Source organism: Arachis ipaensis, chromosome B6 (assembly GCF_059453495.1).
Source record: "Arachis ipaensis isolate K30076 ecotype BB chromosome B6, ASM5945349v1, whole genome shotgun sequence".
Lineage (NCBI taxonomy): Eukaryota > Viridiplantae > Streptophyta > Magnoliopsida > Fabales > Fabaceae > Arachis > Arachis ipaensis.
The window spans coordinates 12621630-12636785 of NC_142441.1; the positions used below are offsets into that span (position 1 = coordinate 12621630).

At 37.0% G+C, this 15156-nt stretch overlaps 3 protein-coding genes across 3 annotated transcripts; all 3 read right to left on the reverse strand.

The window, feature by feature from the left end:
* Positions 1-4592: 4592 nt before the first annotated feature.
* On the reverse strand, positions 4593-5455 carry LOC148554640 (uncharacterized). The gene is made up of 2 exons (XM_088489768.1): positions 4820-5455; positions 4593-4724 (listed from the first exon to the last, which is right to left on the reverse strand). The coding sequence occupies exons 1-2, from the start codon at positions 5453-5455 to the stop codon at positions 4593-4595; spliced, it is 768 nt and encodes a 255-aa protein (XP_088345894.1).
* A 701-nt stretch (positions 5456-6156) lies between these two features.
* Positions 6157-6992, reverse strand: LOC107610547 (protein FAR1-RELATED SEQUENCE 5-like). Its single transcript, XM_088489980.1, has 2 exons — positions 6520-6992; positions 6157-6433 (listed from the first exon to the last, which is right to left on the reverse strand). The coding sequence occupies exons 1-2, from the start codon at positions 6990-6992 to the stop codon at positions 6157-6159; spliced, it is 750 nt and encodes a 249-aa protein (XP_088346106.1).
* A 3217-nt stretch (positions 6993-10209) lies between these two features.
* LOC107645963 (galactinol synthase 2) lies at positions 10210-12114 on the reverse strand. Its single transcript, XM_088491396.1, has 4 exons — positions 11661-12114; positions 10944-11264; positions 10711-10845; positions 10210-10636 (listed from the first exon to the last, which is right to left on the reverse strand). The coding sequence occupies exons 1-4, from the start codon at positions 11991-11993 to the stop codon at positions 10445-10447; spliced, it is 981 nt and encodes a 326-aa protein (XP_088347522.1). The 5' UTR covers positions 11994-12114; the 3' UTR covers positions 10210-10444.
* Between the last annotated feature and the right edge of the window lie 3042 nt (positions 12115-15156).

Genomic DNA, 15156 nt, shown 5'->3' on the forward strand with positions numbered 1-15156 from the left:
CTCCGGGATTTAGTCTACAGTTGTCCAATGACGACTGAGTCGGAGAGGATGGAGTTCAGGAGATATTTCATACTGGTGGTGATGAAGATGTTCCTGTGTCCCACCACTCAACAGGTACTTTCTTCGTGGCACATCTATCCCGTGTTAGATGTTTCTGATCCACGGAGATTCAATTGGCCGCTGGAGATTCTGAAGTGGTTCGACATGGCAGTCGAGAAGTATAAGCTGAAAGGGAACAAAACGTGTGAAGGCCGCATGTTCATCGTGCTGGTAGGACACAATGACCATTAATAAATCCTATTTGCCTTTCTTTTTTATGAGTATCAGAAATTGTAAAAAATAAATTTCCTATAGATTAGCTTAGAGAGCTCAGGCTCTAGTACTGTTATTTCTATGTGATATATTGATATGTTGCTGAATTACTTGAATCTTTGTTCACTAATTTTAGATGGTTCCGTGTATGATTTCATTTGAGTATTTCTTGGATAACTTAAATTTGGCCCATCCTCTGTGTAGATACTCTATTTTCAGCGTCTGCAATACGGTGTGCTTGAAAATTGTCTTGAGCATGAGCCATGGCTCGAAGCGTGAACCTCGGAGAGTCTTGAAAAGAAGGCGCAGTATATTATATCCGAGGTACTTGTTTCTATCTCATAATCGGTTAATTTATGAAAAGAAGGCGCAGTTAATTTATATCGGAGAGTCTTGAAAAGAAATCTTGGTGGTTTCTCAAAAATCATTGATTTTCTTCATTGCTTAATTCAGGGCCGCCTTTTGACTAGACATGGGGTAGGTGACGACATAAAGGGCCGGTCACCACAAGCTGCCAGAAGGAAACCTGGGAAAAAGGAACCACAGAAGCGTCAGCAAAAGCAATCGGTGCTGCCAAGGGTAAGCACGTTTTACTGCTTGAGCATGTTAACTAACTTAGTTCGCCGTTGTTAATTTGGTTCATGATCTTGCCTAAAATAGCGGAGGTCAGTCGGTGGAGAGAGTAAGCAGGTTTCAAATGAAAGACCACCAAGGGGACGTACATCATCGCCACCTCCAACAGCGAGAAGTTCAAGGCACGCCAAACGATCAGAAACTAGCACGAGGGTGAGTATACGATTATTGTTATCTACTGCTTAATTCATTGACTAGCTTTGATTACGTGTACTAGTGTTAATTAAATGTACTTGGATGTTTCTTTACACGACTTATTTATTGTACATAAAATAGCCTAACAGGGGAGCTGCTCAAAAAAAAAGGGGAGGCTAAAAAGGACCGACCACGGAGGTGCCCCCCAAAAAAATCTGAGGAAAAGGATCTCCCAAGTGGCACTGATGATGATGAGGAGAATGAGCCTCTTGCCAAGCGGATGTGCCGACTCTATAAACAGGGAGTTGACAAAAAAAACCAAGTGACGAACCAACAGAAGGCAACCTCAATCAGGACAAGGGAACCCATGAAACACCAGTCTCTGTCCTTCCCGATGCAGGAACACTCTCCGTTGCGCTAGTGAAACATGAAGAATGGGAGTTCGACGGGCAAGTCTCCTAACTAAAACTAACTCATTTTCTGGTCTATTTTGCTTGTTAGTGAGTTAAGGAATCTATCTGTATACAGCTGCCATTTCTCTAACATCAATTGAGTTGCTTGCAGTAATCCCAATTTTTTGTCGAACCGAGACCCCGAGAGTGAACGAATATGGTAATACTTTGAGCAACTACAGAATACGAGTCCACTACAGGCCGTGATGCCATCCAATCCATCTTGCATGACTCCTAGCCCACCAGGAAAGCAAATCTCACTGGGCAATGCTAGGACGGAACAACAGTATACCCAATGTACTCCTATAAAGGTGCATCCAAGATCGACGAGGATGATGAGGAGCGAGTCCGACGATGGGCGGCCAATGGATCGTTGGAGCAAAGCGAGGTTTTGGCGTCCTATGAAGGAAGGCAGCATCTATCTTTGCTCCGAGAGGACATATGCTCACTACTGCCCTGGCATTGGGTCACCAGCAACGTAAGTATAATATACTAACTCATTGACATAACGAATATGTTTCTTAATATAGAAAGTGGATAAAACATATGACGCTAACGCAATTTAAACTTTTTTCATGCAGATCATTCAGTGGATGTGTTCAACATTTAATGATTCCGAATCATTGCGGTATAAGGAGGACTTTTACTGTATACCTCCCGGAATTTTGGTATGCACAAATATGCGAATTCTAATCAATAATAATTTGAGATATGGACCTAAATAGTGCTTTTTTAACAGGAAACCGTGTTGCAGAAGAGGAACTTGGCTTCCTTCAGGGAGGATCCCACCGTTAGTTATGTGGGGCTGGGTCCTCACTTTGGTGATGATTCGATGTTTTTTGACAAGATAGCAGCTTCCATGCAAAAATGGGTAAGTTACTTCGCTACATGAAAAAAACTGTATACTTCTTGTATTATTTAACGCTTGAAGGTTGATGCTTTTGTTTAATTACTTACAACCTGGTGTTTATTACTTGGATGTTCCTTGTGATAGGCAATAGTGTGTTCCCCTTAATTGTCAAATAGATGGTTCTGAATACGGTTTTTGGTTTTCGTGTCTCAGTCACTTGAATTTGCGTGTGCTTAATTGATGTGTCGTTGGATTTCGTTTCAATAGATGTATTGCAACACATTAAATATTTTAGAAATTTCGCATCTATATCTATTTGGTAACTAACTTGATCATGAAAATATATATTTCTGTTTCCATCATAGTGGTTTGCCCTAGTCTGTATCGATCATCATTGGTGGCTGTATGCCTTTGAGATTGCTCAGAAACGGCTGTGGGTGCTGGATAGTATGAATACAGGAGTGCCTAACAATGAAAGAGTAAAATTACATGCTTATGCGGTATGTATACATCAACAAATTAGTTCGACGTTAGACTTGGTAATTGAAACTGTATGATTTTTAACGTGTGGCTGATCTCCAGGGGAGACTCATTGAAGACATGGCAAAAGTTTCTATGCCCGCATATGAGCACACGGAGAACGGCCTACCGCGTTTCTATGCTAGCGTCCCATAACAAGATAACGGGTCAGTCAAATTTTCTCTAATAACAATATTCTTAATAGCACTTCACTTGATAATGATATCATGGTTGGAAATAATATTCTGTGTTTGTGCATGTAGTTGTGATTGTGGTGTATTCGTCATCAAATTCATGCAATTTTGGTGTTTGGATAAGCCATTGCAGCATTGGGACCAGGTGAATTTAAATATGTCATAATAATTAGGTTGAAACCATTTGTAGTCAATTACTTTCTCGTGTTTGAAATTACCCTCCAACACAAAAATGCCATGCAGGACGTTGTACATGAGTTTAGGAAGGATATCATTCTAGACATAGTGCTGGGTCCTCATAATTCAGAAATTGGCAAGGCGCTGCAGGCATTAGAAAGCAATCATGTGCGCCGAAACCAGCCTAGGAAAAAGTCTAAGGCTGTGAGATCACCTTTCACAGCACCGAGCATGAAGAGCATGCTGCAGCGTGCAGGGTTACCCACAAGAAAGCCGAGAAAGGGGGGAAGACAACGGAAGTAGAATTTTTTACTAGGTAGGAAAACTTCAATATAGACACCTGCGATATTACATCTATGTTTTGCTTGTGGTAGAGTTATGCTTCTTAATATGGCATTTTCCGTCTTAATCTAGTTTCTTGTGAGCCTGATAATTACTGTTTCGCTGCAGGTTTATCATTTCATATTGGTGATTTTCTCAAGTTGAGGGTGACAATGAATCGTAAACCTCTGAGTGGATGGTGTCTATAGTAGGGACTCGGATGTTTCTTCTCATTGTAAATTGGATGGTTCTGGATTTGTTTTCTGTTTTGTCATGTTTAAGGCTTTTGAACTTGTTAGTATTTCGTTGATGAGTGAGTGGCTCATCTTTTGTTAGATACTCGTCAGCAGGTTTTGTATATTAGTTATTTCAGGATTCTCAAGCAATGTTTTTTCAAGTTAGTGATTTCACTAGTTCATTAAACAAGTCATTGCACATTGATAATATTGAGTGAACTCTGATCAGTGTATATAACCCTTTTGGTCATGTCTATGCTTAAGTGACTCTTCTGTTCATTAACTCGAGTGGTGTTAACTAATTGGAGGTGTTCTTTATTTTTTTTGTCATTGTTTTCTATTGGTGGAATTGCGAAGTTGCTGGTAATTAGCGCATTGCACGGACTTCGGTCGTGATCAAGCTACAATAGGTAGGATTTTAAGTGGATGGTGTCTTTGGTAGGGACTTGGATGTTTCTTCTCATTGTAAATTGGATGGTTTTGTATATGATTTCTTTGTTTCGTGCGTTACGCATTAGCGACTGCGTGCACTGCACTGCGATATCAATGCGTTTTGTTTTTTTTTTTTTGTTTTAAATTCTCTTGGTCCGTTTTCACGGTAGATTTAAACCATTTATCAATCGTGAGTTTTATTGTCTTCTCTTTTGTTTCATTGAAAAGATTACAATAAAACATGATAACCATTGGTGACAAAACAGAAAAGGGAATAGTTTATTAGAGTTGTATGTAAAGAATGACACCTAACTCAAACCAAGAAACCTATCTATATATGCCTAAAGGAATTCAACAGGTGCATGAATCCGCCACCTTCCGATGAGTTCCACATAGTAGAATCCTCACATCTTTTATTAAGGGACCCATGATGATCATTATTTGACGGAAGGTGAACCTCATCCTTCAAGATGCACAACGCAAACAGAACAACATACATTAATCAAGAACACCATTGATATATAAAAATTTAAAATATAAGCCGCAGATAACACATACCGGGTGTGATTTCCTATTCCTTTTTTGCATTGATTTCTTAATTGACTTGTCCAACTCTGCTCCAAGTCTCTTACCCTTAGGCCGTCCTTTGGTCTTGACTCTTGAGGGTCCCTGAATGTCATGTACAACCGCACCGCATGTGCTCTGTGTGGGCACGGTATTCTGAGACGCAGCAGTAGTATTGGAACGCATGCTGGCACGGTAATCAATCAGCTTGGACTTTGCATCCCAAAGGGCAGCTCGCAAGATAGCTGCTTCCTCATCACAAGCAACAAACTCCTGCGCAACGTTATAGAACTCTGAACACAGATGCCTGAACAAGTTGTTGCTTTCATCACTCCGAGCCACGTCATGGCTACTCTTGACATAAGTGTGCTTGCGGATGACATTCTTATTCCATCGAGGAAGAACGTAGCAGCTCGGTACTACGTCAACTCTGTAGTATGACCAGACCGCAAGGGTGTGGCAACACAATATACCAGCGGATTCAAACTTGTTGCACTCGCACTGACCCTTTTGACTCAAAGGGTCAAAGTCGACCCTAAAAGTATGGTAGACTGGCTTCCCCCAAAAAAACTTCTGCTTGTCCACTGTAATAGAAATTGTATCTCCTTTTTTTTCAATTGACCGAACCATGCAATCAGTTTTTTTTTCTTACCTCCAGTTGAAGAATCCTGAACATACTACTGGTGTATTCCTGCTGAAACTGTCTCTCAATGCCCGTGCTCCCTATACATGGGATAAAACCTTTCGAGTTTGCAGCATCATCTTCCAGCTCCTTTTGCTCCTTGGTGCCGAGGACATTGTCGTATTCATGGACGAACTGAACTAACCCACTCTTGCAATGCAGGTATCCACCATAAAATGCGTGCATACTTTCACTATGCTGTGTACTCCTCATGCCTGCCCAAAATTCACTCTTGAAAAATATTGGAACCCACTTCCGTCGATTCGCGTAAAGGTCTGCCCAAAAAAAACAAATGGTTACGAACATCCAGACACACTGATAGAAAAAACATCTCTTTATATACTGAAAGGAACATCCACTGTCGCCAGAGGTGGAAAACTCAGCTACATTTCTTATAAAAACAATATGAACAGAATCAAGATGGCACAAATCACATGATGTGAATAAATAGACAACTAGAAACCAACAGAAGGGATTTATTTTAACAATCTATTTTAACCAACTAGAAATCACAAATCACCTACCTGCTAACCATCTGTTTTGGCCTAACTTGAATTGTTTGATGAAACCAGCCTAATCAGACTCGAATGATTCAGTCAAAGGAGAATTCCACACAATGTGATTCATCAATGCATGCAGTTCTCCGTACCTAGCATATCCACCAAGCTTGAATTGTGATTTTTTTCATTATGTGCCAGATGCACCATCGGTGGACAGTGTCAGGTAGGACATTCCTAATAGCTTCAGTCATCGCCTTGCACTGGTCAGTGATAATCCCCCTTGGAGCAGATCCGACGCATCTCACCCACTGCGTGAATACCCACTCAAAACTAGGGATCTCCTCGCTCCCAAGTAAAGCACAACCAAGAAGAGTAGACTTCCCATGGTGGTTTACACCTACAAAGGATGCAAACGGCAGACCATGCCTGTGAAAAGAGCAACGACAACTGTGAGGCAACACTAGAAAATCCAGAAATAACTGCTCTTGCTATTTACAAATACATATACAGACCTGTTTCTTCTGTATGTGGTGTCAAACGACACCACATCTCCGAAATATTCATACGAAGCCCTGCACCTTGCATCTACCCAAAGTGCGCTCCTAAACTTATTAGCATCGTCAACATCTATTGCATAGAAGAAGTTGGGATTGATCTCCTTCATTCGAACAAAATAATTCATCATCCCCTGGAAGTCCTCGTTGTCATCGGAGCATCGGAGATTGCATGTGATGTAATTTCTGACATCCTTTTCTGAAAAATCCAGGTTTGCGGACCCACCAACCTCGTTTGCCAGTGCTAGATACGTCTTGTTGGGTCTTATTCCAGCCTCGTCGTTATCCGTAATGACGCACTTAGCATGCATGGTCAGCTCCCGGTACTCATGATAGTGGACAGCTTTCTCAGCCGAACAAGGGTGAGAATGCCTCAGTTCTAATCTAGACACAACCCAACATTCATTCTCATTGTCCAGCACGACATACATCCTTGCTTTGCATCTCGTGGCTGTAATTCTATTTGCTCGAGTTGCTGCGTTCACCCTAGACTCTCAATAACCTTCACACGTGCAGTAAATAAATTGATTAACCAGTATCTTTGATTCCTTCCGCGTCTTGTCGAAATTCGTGTTCCTGATTTTAGTAACGAACCCAACTTTCTTTGCATAGTTTGCATAAAATTTCTGTGCGAGAGGCAACGAACCAAAACTCATTCCTACGACTGGAATTTTCTCTTCACCTACGCCACTATGATCCGACAACTGTAACGTCAATACACAAAATTAGATACGAATTAAACTAGCCCTAACACAGTAAGTGGTTAATAGAAATTATTAGGATACTATAATAATATCTCAAATAAATGATCTTTTTGAATTAAAAAAAAAAACAAAAAAGAGTTGATAGGTTTACAAATCACAAAACAGCTTTATATAATAACATGGGAATAATTTCAGTAAAATACTATCATAATAAATTTAGAAATGATATTTATACATTATGGAAGTGTACAATCATCAATCTACTTTTTTCATCCTATGTCATTATATGGTCTAATAATATTTGAGGAAGGATAAAGCACTCACTAATAGAGTTATACTATATTGAAGGCATGTGCCGAGTTGGTATATCCTACCCTTACAAAGTAAGTGAAGTGTGAAATCAAAGCATATTCTCATCTCATAAAAACTTTGCCAAGGTATAAATACCATTAAGAAAGAGGACATGATCTTTCTTAATCAATAATACAAAATTAACATAGTGAAAAGTCCAATGTCGCTTAAGAAACATCTTATTAGCATGAACTAGAAACATCTAGGTAGCACATTCAAACCTGGCCTCCATCGTCCAGCTCATCCTTTCTAGTCACAACGACATCGGTAATTTCGTCGAACTACAATTAAAGAAACCAGAAAAAGGCATTTGTCAAGTTAAGAACATTCCTTACTATATATTTACTGAGTCATATAAAAACCACAAAGAAAATTGCATCACAAAATATGGGAGTCAAGCATATTTTAATGATGGTAATTCTAATGATTCACACATGATGGGTAAGTATTTAGCAGTTTTTTTTGCTCAGCTCAATATATAAATGTGCCAGAATTCTCCAAACCGATATAGTTTTTGAAGTAAAAAAATTCAAATTAGCATGAATAAGAGTGCTTCAAATACCACGTTGTTACAAAATTTAAAACAAACAATGAGAAGCTTATGAAACATACCTTGCACCCTACTTGTTCTTGAATGTCTAATTCATCCACATTAAATTGTTCATCGCCTAGTGTTGGATTGGTGAATGTAGTAATTGATCCTTCTTCAGTGGGTGAAAAGGCCATGGAAAATGCTCTGTTCCGGTAATTGATCCTTCTTCAGTGGGAAGTTCTAATCGGCGCCGTCAGTGAGTAACGATGAATTGCGCCACCAAATGGAAAAGAAAGATGATTCGGGTTTGACCAAATGGAAGCTGAATTTTAAAACCGCTTTGATGAGGTGTTCCGTATTCCTAGGAGAGGTTTATGGTTTTTTGAAAGTCAAGGAGTGATTTGGTTGAATACGACAATTAATAACAAAAATTGAAAATTAAATAAAATTAAATTAATTAAGTAAAATGTGGTTTTGTTTATTTTTTTGCTGATTCCCAAATTTCCATCGAGCTAAAAAAAGGATATCGATGTCTCTAATAAACTAGAGTAATCGTTTAATAGCTATTGTGCCTCAACCTCTCTTAGACTACAAAAAAGAAAAAAAGAAGAAGATTTAGTTACGATTAAAAAAAACTTATGTTTCATAATGTTAGACAATACTAAAAAAGAAGAAGATTTAGTTACGATTAGAAGATTTAGTTTTTTCCATGGATCCTTTATCCAATACTAAAAAAAAATTGGACTTTTGATCCAATTTAAAAGACTTATGTTTCATAATGTTAGAATTCAATTTGTCAATTGAGAATTGATTCTTCTTAGATACAAATTACGATAATTTAGATTATTCCTTGAATTTTTCATTGAGAGGAATAAAGGATTAAAAATCCCTTTTAAGTAAGAAATAAAGTTTTTGATCGAGATATGAATCAAAGGAGGGCGAGATCCCTTAACTTTTAAGGGGTCCGTAGAACGAATCGCACTCTTACCACTAAACTATACCCGCTGCTGCTACAATGCTATTATTACACATAATTAGACCTTTTGTCGAACCGTTGATTCCACATACTTTTCCTAAAGAATAAGATGAATAAATGGGTGCATTGAGTGATAACTTCTAATAGGAATGCATGAATTCTTGTGCAATAATGATATGTATACCGCAGATTTAATTGTATTAGTTTGGACTCTTGGGGAAGCTAATTACACAATAATACAAATTTACAATAATTAATCTAAATTTCTTATGAAGATGCACCTTTAACACCATAAATGGGTGCATTTCGTGATAGCTTCTGATAGTAATCCATAAATTCTTGTGCAATAATTATTGTTGAACTATATATAAGTGATGTATATTGCAAGTTTTAATTGTATGAGTTTGGACTCTTGGAAGCTAATTAGACAATACTACAAATTTACAATAGTTAATCTAAATTTCTTATGAAGATGCACCATCAACCTTTTATGTTCGCTTAAGTAAATAAAATATACCATTCTTTCAACATACAATAATTTAAAGTAACTAAATTATACCATGTTTTGAACTTATAATGTTTTGAAGTAAATAAAAATAATTTCCAACTGAAATTCAATTAATAAATTTCCAAAATATTTTTACCATTTAATAGAGGTGATATACTCTTTCATAAGTAAGGAACCATAGTGACTCAGTTTATCTTTGTGTTATCTGATAACAATATAAGAGTTGAATAGTGTTAACTAATGAGCTGAATATGTTTTATGAGTTGAGTACAATGTTTTGAATATTTTTGTTTGAATATTTATATTATTTTACTTTTTTAGATGATAATATATTTTATTATATTGTGTTAATAATTTCTTTTGTTCAAAAAATTTATTTTATGATATTAAATAAATTTTATTTTGAAGTAAAACATATAATTATCATATAATTTTTTTCTTAGTATCATTTAATTTGGCTATTATTAACATATCAAGTAAGAGAAGATGTAAATAGAATTTATTATATGTATTAATAGTAATAATGACACAATAAAATTCACAAAATTAAACAGATACTGAACAAAATAAAAAAATATTTACAAAATAAAAAATATTTATTAATAATATTTCATAGATAGATTTTCAACATAGATTGGAGCATATACATGGTTTATATGATAACCAAACTATCTAAAAAGAAAGACAATCAAAAACCACTGATCAGAAAACACAAAAAAAAATATATATTTAACTACCTATATAAGTAAGTATTGTCGTACTCAATAAAAAGTAGAGTAAATAATAATTAGTAGTAATAAGAGGCTTAATTGTCATGCAGCAGATGGAGCTGAAACAAACTTAACACCACGGGTTTCCATAAGTGCTGACTTGAAACGATCCACACCGTTGTTGTAATCCAATTTCTCATCCTCATATATCTCCCACCATTTCTTAACCAACATCTTTATGTCTTTCCTTTCCATATTCTCCTCCTTGCCGGTGTATCTCCATGGCTTTGACCCCTGTAATAATAGTAATAATTAGTACTCCAATTTTGCATATATACAATTTGAAGAATTAATGATTGAACACTCACAGCAGCACAATAGTGAACCACTTTCACTTTCTCAAGTTCGACGTTCTCAGGGTGACGCCACAACATAGCTAAGACAAGGTTGTACACATTAGGTATAGGCTTATACTTTTCCTTGAAATACATATTCAGAAAATCCTGCACAGTATGTATAATTTTTAATTATTAATTAAAATATAATAATTAACACTCATACACATATCTATAATGTACATATATATATATATATAATATACCTGCTCAGCAAAAGAAGTTGGTTCAGTTTGTTGGCATGTTTTGAGGAGGTCATAATAAGTAGACAAATTAGGCTCATAAACAAACATGCCAGCATTAAAATAGAGAGGAGGTTTAGGACCAAGCTCAGATTTCCATTGAACCCTATCAGGACATTGTTGGCAATAACCAATTTTGTACTGAGAGGTTTTACTCCATGACTTCTCGCAAAAGCAGTCCATGACAGCGTAGAAGTAGTTATCAGGAAGGTCAAATAAGTGATCAATATTGGCAAATACTTGAATGTCACCGTCTAAGTAGATCATCTTCTTGTACTCCACAAACTACAATATTTCAATTACAAATATTAATTACAATCATCAAAATTACATGCATTAATAAATTAATATTTTTATATTTTTTCAAAAATGATATGATATATGATTTCATTTCTACTAGACTAGATTTATTATAATAACAAACGTATGTTTTCCATCATACTAATTAGTCAACTAGTACTAAAGCTAAAGAACACTGAACACATAAAAAAATTTTATAGAAAGAATTTAGAAAAATTGACCTGTTATATTTGCATACCAAAAATTCTATATTAATACTAACTCAAAATAATTTGAGGGTAAAACAATATATATATATATATAAATAATAATCCCTCCACTTATAAAGTATGTAAGTGTAACCCTTAAAAAAAGCATATATTTAGAGTCATTTATATGTACCTCCCAAATACGGAGCTTAGAGTAGTTGATGACATAATAAGCCATGGCAAACTGGGTTTGATTCTCGGGAGGGTAAACAGGTTCGATCTCTCTAACAATGCAACCTTGAAATTTGAGGATGTTGCGGTGTTCTTGAGGGACATCAGGCAGGACAGCAACCACAAGAGGGTAGATGGTCTTAGTCTTCCTCAGCCCTTTGGCCAGACCCACCACTCCTTTAATGTAGTCACCATTTCCAGCAAGGAAAGTCACGAAGGCACGACTTGAAGCTTTGCGTTGTTGTTCACCCATGGTGCCATTGGCAGTCACACTTGTCAACATATTAGGGGCCATATTGATCGAGTGAAGAAAGAAAGAAGAAAATGAGAGAGAATAAGCAAAGATTCTCAGAGACAAAAGTGAATACTACTAAATTAAAGAGAAAATGTTTGGTTTTTGTTGGAATTGTTGTGGTGAATTTGTGTTGCAGCTTGGGTCGTTTATATAGAAAGTTGGGGTTCCAGGAGGGTATTTTAGTCAATGTTTGATCCAACGGTTACAGAGATCATTTTGGAATTCAACGGTCCTAGATAGACCTTCATTAAATACATTTCTTCTTTATTAGCCATTTTTAACTCATAATTAATAATAAATATTCGCTTAATCTACATTATCTACTAGCTAGTACTATTCACACGCGGAGAATTTTCTTCCTTTATAATTAGTGTAAGGTTTATCGTAATATGCCTTTTAAAAAAGGAAGCAAAAAAAATTAATTACACTGTATGATAAAAATAAACTTTAATTATTCTGTTGGTTTTTTATAGTTATATCAAATTTTTAATAAAATTTTTATATATTTTTTAATTAAATTTGTACACTATTTTTAATTTTGTAATTAAATTCTTTTCATATCAAAAAGTTAAAATTAATCGAATATTTTTTTCAAAATACATACAACAACAACAAAGTCTTGTTCCACTAAATGGGGTCGGCTACATGAATCAAACGATGTCATTGTGCTCTGTCATGTGTCATGTCTACAGAGAGACCATTTACATGTAGATCTCATTTGACCACCTCATGGATGGTCTTTTTAGGTCTTCTTCTTCCTTTCGCCCCTTATCCATCTTCCATCTCATCCACCCTCATGACTGGATGTTCTATCGGTCTTCTTCTCACATGTCCAAACCACCTAAGACGCGATTCAACCATATTTTTCACAATGGGTGCTACTCCAACTCTCTCTCTTATATCTTCATTCCTTATTTTATCCAATCGCGTATGACCACTCATCTATCTCAACATCTTCATCTTTGCCACACTCAGCTTATGTTCGTGTTCCCCTTTAGCCGCCCAACACTCCGTACCATAAAGCATAGCCGGTCTTATAGCGGTGCGATAGAATTTACCTTTAAGTTTTAAAGGCACTTTTTTGTCGCATATAAAACCAGATGCACTCCGCCATTTTGACCACCCTACTTGGATCCTATGATTTACACCATGTTCAATCTCTCTATTATCCTGTATGATGCACCCAAGATACCTAAAACTTTTAACTTTTCGTAGGGTGTTTTCTCCAATCTTCACCTCTATATTAGGGTTTTCCCTTCTCGGACTGAACTTACATTCCATATATTCCGTCTTGCTACGGCTTATGCACAGACCATACACTTCTAAAGTTTCTCTTCGTAACTCCAACTTCTTATTTAGGTCTTCCCTTGACTCTCCCATAAGGACGATATCATCGGCAAAAAGCATGCACCATGGCATAAGCTCTTGGATGTGCTCTGTGAGTACTTCCAAGACTAATGTGAAAATGTATGGACTTAAGGATGATCCCTGGTGTAATCCTATACCAATAGAAAATTCCTCTGTCACACCACCTTGAGTCTTCACACTAGTTGTGGTCCCATCATACATGTCTTTAATTGCACGAATATATGCGATCCTTACCCTCCTCTTTTCTAAAATCTTCCATAAGACCTCCCTTGGTACCCTATCATACGCTTTTTCCAAATCAATAAACACCATATGTAGATCCCTTTTTATTACTACGATACCTCTCCATCATCCTTCTTAAAAGGTATACCGCTTCAGTGGTAGATCTGCCTAGCATGAATCCAAATTGGTTCTCTGTTACTTGTGTCTCTTTTCTCAACCTCCGTTCTATCACCCTTTTCCATAACTTCATGGTATGACTAATAAGCTTGATCCCTCTATAGTTTCCACAACTTTGTATATCCCCATTATTCTTGTAGATAGGTACCAAGGTGCTCTTTCTCCACTCATCAGGCATCTTCTTTGACCTTAAAATCTCATTAAAAAGTTTGGTTAACTAGTTGATACCTTTTTCTCCAAGACCCTTCCAAACCTCAATCGGGATATTATCAAGTCCTACTGTCCTGCCATTTTTCATCTGCTTTAGAGCCTCTTTTACCTCGAAGTCTCAAATTCTTTGATAGTAGTCAAAGTTTTGATCTTCTTCCCTTGTGCATAATCGACCAAGACTCGGAAGAGTCTTCTGTCCCTCATTAAATAACTCGTAGAAGTAGCTCTTCCACATTTCCTTAATCTTCTCCTCTTGAGCCAACACCTCTCCATCCTTATCCTTTATGCACTTAACCTGATCCAAATCTCTCGTTCTTCTTTCACGGCTCTTTGCGATTATATATATACCTTTTCTCCTTCTTTTGTGCCCAAAGACTGGTAGAGACCCTCATATGCTCTTGTTCTTGCTTCACTTATAGCCACTTTTGTCTCTTTCTTAGCCGCCTTATATTTTTCCCAGTTATCTGCGTTGCGGCATAAAAACCACTCTTTAAAGCACTCCTTTTTTATCTTTATCTTTTCTTCTACACTGGCATTCCACCACCAGGACTCCTTGTCTCTTGGTCCTATTCATTTAGATTCACCAAAGCTTTCTTTTGCTGTTCTTCTAATAACTTCTGCCATTTCTCTCCACATCTCTTCCGCACTTCCATTTCCATCCCACTTTGCCTCTTCTCCTACCCGTCTTAGGAAGCTTCTTTGTTCCTCACCTTTCATCCGCCACCACCTCGTCCTTGGGTTCTTCGTATAATGTCTTTTCCTCAACTTTTGCTCAACACGGAAATCCATGACGAGCACCCTATGTTGTATTGTCAAACTCTCTCCCGGGATAATTTTACAATTAATACAAAATTTTCGGTCGACTCTCCTCAACAGGAAGAAGTCGATTTGAGAGCTTGTCATGCCACTCTTATAGGTTATAAGATGTTCGTCTCTCTTTTTAAAACATGTATTTGCGATGAGAAGATCAAAGATTGAGGAAAAGTCCAAAATAGTTTTACCCTCGGCATTGATCACCCCGAAACCATGGCCTCTGTGAATACTCCCATATCCAGTCACTTCTTTACCAACATAGCCATTTAAATCTCCTCCTAAAAAAATCTTATCTCCCAAAGGTATGTCTTGAACCAAACTCTCTAGATCCTCCCAAAACCTTATCTTGTGTTGTTCGTCCGAACCCACTTGC